At 35.4% G+C, this 13542-nt stretch overlaps 1 protein-coding gene across 1 annotated transcript in view; it reads left to right on the top strand.

Moving 5' to 3' along the window:
* LOC138722176 (serine/threonine-protein kinase Nek10-like) overlaps nt 1–13542 on the top strand; it is a 58211-nt gene that overhangs the window by 39050 nt on the left and 5619 nt on the right. The window contains exons 27-32 of the mRNA XM_069860066.1: nt 911–1094; nt 1183–1269; nt 5325–5373; nt 6234–6271; nt 10119–10219; nt 13150–13260. Of these exons, the coding sequence (XP_069716167.1) occupies nt 911–1094; nt 1183–1269; nt 5325–5373; nt 6234–6271; nt 10119–10219; nt 13150–13260 (570 nt within the window). The remainder of the gene's footprint in view (nt 1–910; nt 1095–1182; nt 1270–5324; nt 5374–6233; nt 6272–10118; nt 10220–13149; nt 13261–13542) is intronic.

Here is a 13542-nt window from a genome sequence, read left to right as displayed (position 1 = left end):
ATGTGCACTTGCAGCTCAGGAAGCCAACTTTATCCTAGGCTGCATCAAAATAAGTGTCACCGGCAGGTCTAGGCAAGTGATTCTGCCCTTTTACTCTGCTCTCGTGAGACCCCACATGAAGTCCTGCTTTTGATTCTGGAGTCCTTAGCACAGGAAGGACTTGGATCTGTTAAAACAAGTCCAGAGGAGGCCACAAAGTGGGCCACAGGGCTGGAGCACCTTCCAGATGAGGACAGGCTGAGAGAGTTGGGCTCTTTATCAGGGAGTGCAGGGATAGGATGAAGGCTGAAAGAGGCAAGATTTAGGTTAGCTATGAGGAAGAAATTGTTTGCTGTGAAGGTAGTGAGACACTGGCATGTGTTGCCCAGAGAAGCTGTGGATGCCTCATCCCTGGGAATGTTCAAGGCCAGGTTAGGTGAGGCTTTGAGCAACCTGATCTAATGGAAAGTGTCCCTGCCCACGGCAGTGGGGTTAGAACTGGATGATCTTTAAGGTTCTTCCAACCCAAACCATTCTGTGATTCTATGATTCTATGATATTGTCTACTTTATGTTTTACTACCCTCTTCACTGTTCTGCAGGTTCTGCTCTCCTATTGCTTGTATCTGGGAACCTGTGATCCTTTGTCCAGTGTTTTATTTTTTGTGTTGTTCAGTGTTTATTTCTTGTTTGGCATTAGTTTGATTTTTTTTTTTTGGTTTCAGTGCTTGTTATGAAAAGGCCTTCAAAGATGCCTTTTATGCAAAGGCTAGAAATAATTTGGTGAGGTTAAGAGTGTGATAGAGTTTTTCTCTATATTTGAAATCACTGGCTGAACGTGGTACCATGCAAGTGACACTTTCATTTGCAGTTTCTAGTGCATGGTGGATAAGAATAATACCTAAACATTTATTTTTATTCTTTGTTGTCAGAAACATTTTGAAAAGTTGAGCCTTAATAGCCGCAGCAGTGGAACATCCAGTTGCAAAAGTGAATTTTCAGAAAATACTGACATCCTATCTGAAGGCTGCCAAGCTGCTTGTGGAAAAGATGAGGAAAGAACATATGAAGATATCCTGGTAGAGGATCACAGCACATTACAGAACTCTGAGAAAGGTAGTCATTAACAAAAGAAGCATCAGGAGTACTATTATGCTGGTCAGAGGTGGGCTAAAAGCTTCTTTGCTTTCATTTTTATGTACAGACATGTCCTCTGAATTAGATGATGAGCTGGACATATTGGATAACTGGAGCAGCTCCAGTTCAAGTCATTTGAAAGAGTCTTCTTTTGGTAAGATTCCTGAAGAATGAAGCATACATTACTTTCTAACAGTAAATTTGTTGTTTATTCTAAAATATTAGAGACTTTTATGATTTGATGCAAGTTCGCTACCTGTTGTGGGTCCTAAGCAAAAGAAAACTAAAATAACTGTGCCTCTGTGACAGCCATTTCCAGTACAATACATTTTGTATCACATTTTCTTAGTGTAGCTTGTGCCTGTATTTCTAAGTAATGCCGATGAATATTAGAATATTACTGGGCAATGGGACAAAGGAGGTCTTTGGAGATTTGAAGCATAATTTAACTAGTGTTAAGAAACAGAAGGAAAACAGTGTGAAAACTTTTGTCTCAGTAATAGTAATGCTGTGCAAATTAATAAATGGTGCCCTGTTAGAGGGTGTAAGAAAGAAAGTTGAAACAAGCAAGTTTTAGCTCTGTAGATGAATTGACAAAACGGAATTGAAGAAATGCTTAATGATTCAAATTAGGAAGGAATCTTGTGACAAAGCACAAAGTTTGTGGTAATCAGATAGGAAAGCACCATCAGCACTGGGTGTTATCTTAAGTAATATTTTTAAATTATATTCTAAATATGAAAATTAAAAAAAAAAAAGATATGTGAAACATCTTTAACCACTGTGAGCCACCTGCTCAATTCTGAGCTACCATTATCTACATGTTAAATGGGACAGGATTCTGATTAGAGGAAAATCAAAGATGATGATTCAAACTGTCCTTTTAAAAGGGGAAGGTAATGTAGTTGTCTGAAGACTAACAAATTTTATTGTTTTAGGGTCCCAGGCCTCAGGAAACGTAGAATAACATTACTTTATATGTTTGTAATGCTATTTGCTAGCCGGGTTTTCTTCAGATTTTGGCCCAGGTACTGAAGAAATATGACTGCTTTTAATTTAAATATCTGGCCATTTGTGTACGGTAAATAAATGGTTTGATAATTCTGTTTAAAGTCCATTAATATGATCGGCTGATTGCAACTGGACAGCCTGCAATTCTAAAGGCTGGAGGACCTGTAGCTGGCCAGCCCCAAGTTTATTATTAAGATTTTCTTTTAAAAAAAAAAGAAAAAAGAAAAAAACCAACAACCACATTTTCTTTGTTGCTTTCTTGCACTAAGAGAGTAACAAGAGAAGGTTGCAGGGTACAGGGAAGCCCAGTCTGACTGTAGAAAGGGGCATCTTTAGGAAAAGCAGCCTGTGGAGGCAATGTTCTATTTTGTTTTTTATACTGAAGAATAACACATTGTGCATCTCCCAGAAATTGAAATCTTTGTGGGCTAATTCAGCATTTGAATTATTGAAATCTTTGTGTAGTTTGTAACTTTCCCCACCCAAAGTGTTATTGGTAATGATTTCCTTGTTAATTTTTCTTTGCTAAGATTCAGGCTTCAATTTTTCAATTGAACTTCAATTTTTCCTAGTATTTAAATCTCTCTGTGCCATGTTTCCATTGATTTAATACAGTATTTTAATTGGAAAGATCTAGTTGGTTCTTATTAATCCCAGCAACATTAAAATCAGTATTGCCAGAAGTCATTGACCATTTTCCTCCAGCACAGAGTTTAATTGATATATAGATACTTCAGGATTGCTTTTTCAGAAAAAATAATTCTGTGGTTATACATTCTTAGATCATCTGTAGTTTCTACTTAATGTAACACCCTGCGCTGAACATCAAGATGCGTTACATGCTCCGTGACTTATGTTAGTTAATTTCCGTGTGCATCTGTGTTGTTTCTTACTCCCTCTCTGGCTTTGTGTAATTAGCACGACTCTTATATAAAAGAATAAGGATTATAACTGAAGTCATTAGTGTTCGATGAGTGTGTGTATACACACATGAATTTGTCTGTTAGAATGATTTGTAGACCCCTGAGTCTCCTCGTGCTTAGTTATCAAAGAAGTTATTCCAATGTGTCTTCATGATGTCTAATACAAAGAGACTCCTCTTAGTTGTAGCTGCTCAGTGGCCCTCTAACATAATCATAGAATCATAGAATCAAAGAATCATAGAATCATAAAATAGTTAGGGTTGGAAGGGACCTTAAAGATCATCTAGTTCCAATCTCCCTCCCATGCCAGGACAAATAAAAACAGGACTGAAGTGTGTTTGCTGTTGTTTACTGATGTTCTCAATCATAATTTCTACATTTTTTTTTTTTAGCATTAGTAAGTATTTTCTTGGTTTTAAGCATATGAATAAGAAAATATTGCATCCCTGCCATGTACAGTATGTGTTTAGACAGACTCTTTGGTGTGAAATGCAATTGTAAATACACTCATAAGATGGCAGACTAGAAAGTCAAATGCAGCGAGTCATCAAACTGATAAAGAAAATCTGTATATGAGCCCCTTACTGACAGAGACACTGTTTATTTGAAGCAGCCAAAGGTATTTAGTATTTGAAATCCAATTTTCTATGTGAGTAATTGGTAACGGAAACTGTTTTTAAAATTCTAGCAAACACTTGTGTTCAAAATTAGCTTTCTAGCCAAGTGGCTTCTGTTACAGATTTTCTTGCATATATTCTCTAAATATAGTATAAACTTTGCTATAACAGAGTGTCTGAGGTTGTAATTCAAAATCCTTACCCCAAGCTACAAGATTCAAGTTCAGTCAAAGTGTCTACTTTTGTATTTGTCCTATTGAGTGTGCAACCTAAGCAGGAAAATCATCTGTTCCCTGAACAGGCACAATCACATTTTTTCATTTCCAAAGGCTGCCTTCACTTTCTAAACACTGGGCATTGTATTTCCCTATCTATTTTCCTGTCTCATTGTTAAAGTTAATCGAAGTATATTTGACTCTACAATGGCCTGGCTGATTTGCTATTGCATAAATCAGCTGCTCTTCTCAAACCTTCTTTTGGGCTAACTTCCACAGAGTTTTAATATCTGTTTTTTTAAGCAAAGCATTACTACTGTTTTGGTTTTTTTTTCATTCTCTGTCTATGTGTCTTCCTTTTAGGGGGACAGATTTGGCATAATGATGTATTGTTTCTTTTGGTTTTCAAGTGAATTCTGTGTGACAGATGCAAGCCCCTTTCAGGATTTATTTTTTTTTTAATTCAGGGGATCTCTGAAAAGTAGGAAAAAATAGAGGCACTATACTTCAGAGCACAATAGAAAGTATGTTTGAACACAAAGAAAAGATTTAAGACTCAGAACTGTGTTTGCTCTCTAGAAGTCTTCTAGGGTTGCTCTAGAACTAATATAACTGCTGTAACAAGACCAACAATGGGAAAATTAATGCAAGTTTGGAATAAAAATGTTTTCTTTTTCAACGTGAGACACCATTGATATCAGTAAGTGATCTCATGTCAAAATTATCATCAGAGATTACAGGAATGTTTTAAGACAAATGCTTAAGAAAAGTACTTGCTTTAAAACAATGGCTTCCAAGTACATAAATAATAAATAACATCAAATATTACCACTCCCTCTTACCATTATTTTGGCACATATACAATACATGGCATAAGAATTTGAGTTCAGTTTTATGGCTGATTAGGTATTTGATCAATAACTGGTCATACCCCTGTCTTTAAGGTCTTAAAATTAGCGGGATTATTTAACATGTAAGATATTGCATATGTATGAGTTTGAATAGAATGGTGGCAATACAACTCTGGTAGAATAAGGCTTAGACAACTGATCAAAGGTCCTCTGAGAAAGTGGGTAAGTATTCTAGCTTTTTATCCAGACAAGAGAAAATGTTGTGGCTACGTTAATAGCAGTAACTGAGGTAATTATTTGATGCAAAACCAGGTACATCTTCTGTGGAGATCTAGCCAGTGACTGTTATTGGTTCCTGTGAAATTCTGAAAGCATTTATTAAAATACTGCGCAAAGCTGAGATTTTAGTTATGATGCAAGCAAATCTTTGATATATCAGACAGTAACTGCCTAGTCAAACAGGAGCTTAGAGCTTGTTTAATGCTGCTGTTTTAAAGTTAATTTTGACACCATGTCTGGAAAAAAGAAAATATTAACATATATGTATTAATTATTTTTTAATGCAGAGGTAATATTTATGAATTTGTTTCAGGTACAATGAAACGAAGTTTTAGTGCTTCTGAAAGACAACCTCAGATTAGGTAGGCCTGATTTAGGATATTAATATAGATTACATAATTGATCATTGTTCTGGTTGATTCTGGTCAGTCATTTCACAGTGGAACTGTTGTGCAATTGCCTTCATGATAGATTTCTTTCCTTATTTTTACAACTTCATTTTAACTCAGCCTATGACACTCAGTTTGCTTGGAGATATTGTTTGAGGGTGTTTGCACACAGAAGCCTTGTGTGAGTCATTTAAGGGCTGGCATTAAAATGATAAATAGTGTTAAAAGTGGAGCTTGCAGTATCAGCTTAAACTGGTGTTAGTTGGTTACCCAAATTTTGGGTTTACATTTTTAATTGGCTGGTTTTCCATTGAAAAATGCATTTAGAAGCACAGGGTGATATCTTATCGCTTTGAACTCCTCTGGGCCTCCTATGTAAACAGAGATGTCTATTTTTGGAATTCTGGAGTCCTTCTTATTTCTTTCAAAAAAGGAAGAAACCAAAACAGAATATGCCATAGCCACCCCCAGTCTCCTTCTAAAGGTTTTTCCTTTTTATTCTTTGGCTTTTCATCTGATGTGCAATCTAGTGGTTTATTGAGTCTTAAGTATCAAAATCCCATCTACTGTTTTTGTACTTTCCAGGCTAAAAATTGAGCAGGGAAAGGAGTGAAGTTTAACTTTTATTAAGTAGAAGTTATGCTGTTTTGCACATGTATAGTAAGTCAACCTTGATGTGATTTGCAAGTACGTGGTTTAAAATTACTGAGTTTGGGCAGGCTTCCCTTAGAGGAAACATGAGAAGGAGTCAGGGGATACTGGTATTTCCTCTTCAGTCATTCATGACAAACACAATTAAAAGAAGTTTTTCTTTTCTTTTTTAACATCACTAGAGATTATATAGAAGGCCTGGGATCAAGACAGCAACCAGGTAATGTTGTGCTTGCAAGAGAATCAAACTTTAACTTAAACCTAAAAATTTCCAAGATTTAAAGCCTTCTTATGCTGGTTGCATATAAAGTGTCTCCTTCATCTTCAGCTTGACTGCCTATTGGTCTGCTCCTGTGATTGCCTCCACTCATATGCAGGGCCTATATTCAGAAAACAGGGGATTCAGTAGTGGCAGGGTGGCAGTCCCTGTTGGCATTCTTTGCAATATGAAAAATCATGTTGCTATCTACTAATGTTGCTATCTAATAATCATATTATAAAATGTTACGAAAACATGTATTTACATTTCAGTGACAAATATGTTCTCTAGAATAGCCTTAAGGAGTTTTTAAACAACATGAATTCCAATAGTAAATCAGTAAGACCCATTTTGATGGCCATTGTCCTGGCTAAACTTCTACTGAATGTAATGGTAATTTTTCTCATTATGTTTTCTAGGAATATTTGCTAGATTATTGTCACCTATTTATACATCATCATTGATGAAACAAGTTTTCCATTACCATTTCTTACTGAGAAGCTGCAAAGTTGTTACTTCAGAATGCATGTTATATGAGTTAAATGATATTTGAAAGAAAATTATTTTGACCAGTTGGAATATTGATCTTTTGCAAAAAAAGTACTTTTCATCTGTACTATAGAGTTATGATGGTCTGCAGACAAACACTTTAGCCATTGTTAATACATTTGGTCCTGTGGATAATTTGAGCAAATCCAATACAGAAACTGAAGATTCCTAGGTTGTTATGGCAAGACCAAACTATTTATTTGGGATTGAATGTAGCAGTATTGAAACAGTTGGTAGAGAGGTGAAAGTGAAACAAAGACTGCTAAATGAGAAAAATTCTTGTGGCATATAATATTATAGATTATCATAGCATGGCTTCCACTGTCACCTTAAGCAGAAAGCCAACCTATATTCTTCCTTAAATGGCTCAGGGGAAATGCAAGATTTCTTTTCATCCTGTTGATAATTAGGAGGAGACCTGGGGAAAAACTGTTGAACTGCATTTCCCTTGTTTCTCTCAACCCGTCTGCCAAAAGGCATTGCCACAAAAAAATCTGACAATAGCAGCAGTGATGTTATTTTTCTTATCCTACTAGACATGTGTGTCTTTGTGATAAAGAATGACATTTTTCAATATTTCTTTATTTTCAGTGAGAGTGCAGCTCAGATCTGGTTGGACCTTAGACACTTTCATTTGTGAATGTCTATCTTCACCTTCTTGTTAAAGTAGCTAGCACAGAAATTCACCAGGAAAGAATTATAATAGTTCAGTTGTGGGCTTATTAAGTTTGGTATTTGGATTTCCTCTCCCTCTCAGTGGAATTTTCACTCTTGATATCAGATCACTTTACAAAGAAAAAAGGTTTAGGTGGATGTGAAACTGTATGAAAGACTTCATGATCCCGAGGGTGTTTCTGTATCTAATGCTCAACTTGGACAGAGGATTTTGTTAACTCATGTTTTTCAGTGACACACTAAGTGTTTTCTAGTGGAAATCTGCTAATAAGCTTTTATTTCATCTCTGGATCTGACAATGTGTATGTCTTCAGTGTACAAGATTAAAAATCATAAACGTTTGATTTACCTCATAAAAATTCAAGAATCTGAGTTAGTTTTGGCTCTGTACTCTTTCTCAGCAGGTAAATCATGACAGAGGAGCACTAGTTAAATAAGAATCAAACCTTTTTGTTTGTTTTAATTGTTACATTTAAAATGTGAATTACATTTTATAAACCTGCACAGTTTATCAAATGTATAATATTTACTTCTATGTCCTTGTTTTATTAAATTATCTAAAGCTTGTCAGCAGTATTCCTCTATTGGTTCTGATGGCTGGAATTAAAATTATTTCATAGATCACAAATAAATTGTTATGTCTTATTTTGCTTCAATAGGAGAAGTTTATAATGCTCTTTAATTCACAAAATATATTTAACTTTTCAGGTACAACATCCACAAATCAGTACTGAGTTAACTGTGCTTAGTAAATGTTAAGTAATTCTCACTCATTTAAGTTGTCAAATGAATTGGGTTTGCTTTTCATCAAGCTGCCTATGGCTACTATTTTTCAAATATTTAATATGGTAGGAAACAAATGACATGGATATTTGATATTATTTGATGGTAAATTAGGGCAGTTTTGCTTCAGAAAAAAAGCACAGTCTTTTAATCACCAAGCTACATGTACTACAAGAAAAAAATGTACCTGCAGCAGACCATCTATATCAAATTCTGGATGACCAAGACCATGTCTGATTTAAGGGCTACTCATTACAAGTTCCACATAATATTTCAGTGGAGGAAAGAAGCTTCCTCTTTCAGCTCTTGTTTTCAATTCTTGATCCCAAGAACTAAATGTTTTCACACAGCTGATATATATTTTTTATCTGATTTTAACACATAGTAAATGAACCGGTTAAAATTGTTGTGGCATTAAATTTATTTTGCTGAAAGAAAAGCACGTCCAAAGAAGAGCAACAAAGCTGGTGAAGGGTATAGAGAGCAAGTCTTATGAAGAGCAGCTGAGGGAACCGGGGTTGTTTAGTCTGGAGAAAAGGAGGCTGAGGACTCTTTTTCATTGTTTCTTTGAGTAATTTAAAATTAAAAAATAGAAGATCCTTTGTTTCTCAAGAACTTCCTCAGTAATTCCATCCCAGGAATTACACCATTCCCAGGTGTAATGTGACCAGTACATGGCCAGCAAGGGCAGGTAGAGGCCCATGTGCCACCTGGGCATGGGGACTGCCGTGGCGCAGCACCCCAGATGCCTTCCTCTGCAAATCTGACCTTCCTTTTTTTAGAACCGCAACAGAGCTGGTGAAGCATCTAGAGCACAAGTCTTCTGAGGAGCAGCTAAGGGAACTGGGGTTGTTTAGTCTGGAGAAGAGGAGGCTGAGAGGAGACCTTATCACTCTCCATAACTACCTGGAAGTAGGTTGCAGCAAGGGGAGTGTCGTCCTCTTCTCTCAAGTAACAAGCAATAGGTCAAGAGGAAATGGCCTTAGGTTGTGCCAGGGGAGGTTTATATTGGATATTAGGAAAAACGTATTCACCAAAAGGGTTGTTAAGCACTGGAACATGTAGCCCAGGGAAGTGGTTGGAGATATTTAAAAGATTTGGTGCTTAGGGACGTGGCTTGGTGGTGGCCTTGGAAGTGTTAGGTTTATGGCTGGAATTAAAGATCTTAAGGGTCTTTTCTAACCTGAATGATTCTGTAATTCTATGTTTCTATTAATGTATGACTTCTTCTGCAGTGCTTTTATCTATGAAAAGTATATGCTTTATACATGGATTTGCTGAACAGGGGATGGTAGCCTAGTTTTAGAGGAAGAGGAACATTAAGGCAACATTAAAATATACTTTAATAAAATTCTTCTCCAAATTGTCTACATCAGGTATTATATTGTAATTCTTAAGGTAAAATGAAAATTAATATAAAAATATATAAAACTCAAATATCATGTGTGTTAGTCTGTGTAAAAAAATGAGTTAAAGTAAGAAAATTCTAATATCTTTAAGTGTCCTTTTGAGAAAATGTGGGAGAATGTTTGATTAGTGAGGTGCATTACTTCTTCTTTTCTCTTAAAGTAACTTAGTGTAAGTGAATCGGAGAAAGGGATTTTCTTTTGAAATCCGTTATTAATTACATGATCTAATCTTTTAAGGTTTTACATTATCCTTTTTATTGTTCCCAACACTTCTGGAAAAACATATCATGCATTAAAACTTACTATTTACATCTATAATTTAAAACAGTGCAAGCTATAAATATATAAAGGCAACAACTGAGCTGTCCTGATTTTACTGTTGTCATCTACAGCATCAGCAGGAATTACTGTATCACAGAGGAAGGTGCGTCAGATCAGTGATCCTGTTCAGCAGATTCTTATTCAGCTGCACAAAATTATCTTCATCACTCAAGTATGCATTTCTTACTATTGCTTCTGACATTCTATATGTTTTTATTTATTTGTTGTTGTCAAAATTATTGTACTGCAAAGTGCTGCTAATTTAATCACTGTTCTTTGAAAACAGCAGAACTTGACTTTTTTTGTGGACAGCAGGATGTTTTAAAACTGTATCATTTAAATAAAGAATAACCTTGAATATTAGTATGTGGAGGATGGCAGTAATTGATTTGCATGAAAAAATTCATTGGTCACCTCAGAAAAATGGGTTCTGCAGTACATTATTTTTATGACATGCTGCCACGCTAACGATATGGATATTTTATATAACTTAATATCATATACTGACACAGAGAGTATGTAAAATATTTTCCTTTGTAGTAATAATTCCTAAATATCTTCAAAGTGATGTTTTATTATGAAAAAGTAGTAATAAGTTATTGGGATTTCTAGTGCTATAGTTCAAATCTTGACTATGTTAAATGTTTTGAAATGTCAGTACAGACCTTTGTCAAATTTAAGACTTAGCATTAAGTTCAAACATTTGATTGTAAAACAGGGTTATAGTTATTTCATCCTGATTCCAAAGCAAAAATGGAGCTGATGTAAAGCTGCACTGAAGTTTCAACTAAAAAATATGACTGAAACCTTTTTATTCTCCAGAAAGATGGGAAAGACGTTCTGCCATTCAGTTACTTTCAAATTATGCTATTATTAGATAAACATATTTTTATTTTCCAAAATGAAGAGTTTATATTTGTGAAGTGGTGTTTATCTCCTCATGGGATTTCAGATTGCTGAGCCAAATTTGCATGCTATTGTTTAAGACAGAATAGCCTAACTGAACTTGGGTTTTACATTTTACATGTCCTTTAGTTTCTTTACTAGGGTTTTGGTTTTTTTTTTTTAAAGTGTCAAGCTTATTGAAAAAGGGAATATAGGAAATAAGTTATCATGGACAAAGAAAACAATTATTATTTAAAATAAATGAATTTGAATTTATTGCAAGAATGATCTCCGTCATGATCTAACAGAAATGATGCAGTTCAGTCCTTAAATGCTATATCAGGAGTATGTCCAAGATGCTTATTAGCGCACTACACTCTTTGTTGAAGGTTTTCTCAAGTGACCTAACAATGCAAGTTGTCATAACATGGGATCCATAGCTGTACTTGTTCACTGTGAACTCTATGCTTCTCTGGTACATTTATGTTCTTCTCTTGTACTTTATGTTGTGTAAGGTTGAGTATTTTTTATAATACATAACAATTTTCTAAAACAGTTCTAAACCAAAATTTACAAGGGTGAGTTCTTGGCTGCCAGCAGCCTTCCCAATCCAGTTTCCATGGGAGCAAGAGTCAGAGTAATGTCTGGAAAACAACATAAAAGAAAGCTTTTAAAAAAGCATTACGTAAATCCTTCCCTCCCCCCCTCCCCACCCCCACCCCCCTTTTTTTTTTTACTATTACTGATCTGACATCTGATTTCATTAACACAAAGGCAAAAATTGAACATTTGTGCATGAGGAAACTCTGAGTTTCTCATGCAGTGGACTTGTTCTTTAGCACCGTTGCTTCAGAATTTCCCAGTATGCCCATGGTACATAACTGCAGACAGTTCATTGCAGTGGCGTGTAGTCTATATAGCATCTTGCAGGCCTTTCTGAAGGCATCATTTTACCACTCACTCATAGACTAAGGAACATTCAACATCTGACTTAAAGCATATGTGTAAGGCCTCACCTGTGTGAAGAGAGGGTAGCACCTATCTGTAACAAAAAGCTGTATGCAAACAGCAATTTGATAGTCTTTTATACTTAGGATGTAACCATGATCCCTGGTCTGGCAGAGCAAATCTGGGCCAGTATAAATGTTCCAGATTTGTAGCAATCTAAGAGGAGTGTTTTGTTCCAATGGGGAAAATAATCTTCACAATGTGTACTGTGACAGTGTTTGAATGTGAATCATCAGAGTAGTCAAAAAGCTTCCTGAATTCAGTGGAGCGACACTTTGTGAATTTACATCAGTGATGTGATTATAAACTCTATACTAAATAGTAGAAAATCATAGTTTCATAAACAATGTCTGCAGATATAAGCAACTATACAGAAACAGCATAGGAGATCCTTCAAAAGGGTAGTACACACCACAGAATTGTGATCAGACTGGGTTGGTATCATTGCAGCAATCAACAGCCTAAGCTTTGCTTTTACTATTATAGCATAAAAATGATTTTAAAATCTCAAACAGCAAAGGAAGAGATATCCTTTGAAGACTTTAAAACACAATAAAATATAATTTGTGCTTTTCTTTTATAAATAGAGTTCAAAAATATGTCCTTTTTCAATGAAAAATACAGAAGAAAAAGTGTACAAAATCAATTTTGCTTTATAGACAAATGAAATATAAATTACCTCCTACAGGAAGCTTCTAGGAAGAGAGACATTCTAAATTGTATTAAGATGTAGATAAGGACCTTAAAAAAAACTGTTGAAGCCATGAGGAAGGTTCACGATTATTTCTACACATATTGAATGAAGGTCTAAATGTCTTGAAGTTCCATTCATTTCAGCTTGAGTGACTCATTATAGCAAATATTAAATCCAGTACAATGTTCTATGGGCTTCATCTGTATAAAAATGTCCCAAATGCTAGCACTTTGACCAGGGCCACAAATCTAGTATTAGCTGTATTAGGCTTATAATGACCTTTTCCTTCAGGGCTAGAGAGACTGAGTTACATGATGTGCCAAGCCTAACAGAATGGGCAAACTAAGAATTATAATATGCCATTAAATCATGCCCTGTTTACCACTGTGCTATTAACCATCAATGTTTCTTTTTGCAGTGTAGCTACTTTTATCAATAATTGTGCTGCTGATTAGATCATCTTTTTGGGAAGTGTACCTAAGTGGTGAAAGCATCTATTTCTTTGTTTCATATAGCTTCCTCCAGCTTCATATTGCAACTTGAAAAGGAGAATCATCGAGAGATTCAAGAAATCCCTCTTCAGTCAGCAGAGTAATCCTTGTAATCTGAAATCAGAGATGAAAAAGGTGTGATACACCAATTACTACTTGTCAACTTTGTCTTTTCTTCTATTTGAGTTCAACTATTCATATTATTTTCACAAAAATGTATGTGTAAGTTTCCATTTCTGAAAGGAAATCTTGGTTTAACTATGTTGAATTAGAAAACCTCATTAGAGTAACAGACAAAATTCCTCCACTGACTGGCGCTGTGGGAAAGGTATTCCATCAGCATCTGCATCTGTAACTGTGACAGTGTTAAGGTGCTTCAGAAATGCATAATGGGAATTTGTCTCTTGACCGCAAAGA

Source organism: Phaenicophaeus curvirostris, chromosome 6 (genome assembly GCF_032191515.1).
Source record: "Phaenicophaeus curvirostris isolate KB17595 chromosome 6, BPBGC_Pcur_1.0, whole genome shotgun sequence".
NCBI lineage: Eukaryota > Metazoa > Chordata > Aves > Cuculiformes > Cuculidae > Phaenicophaeus > Phaenicophaeus curvirostris.
The sequence above is the reverse complement of the archived record's forward strand: the minus strand, read 5'-3'. Positions and strand labels throughout refer to the sequence as shown.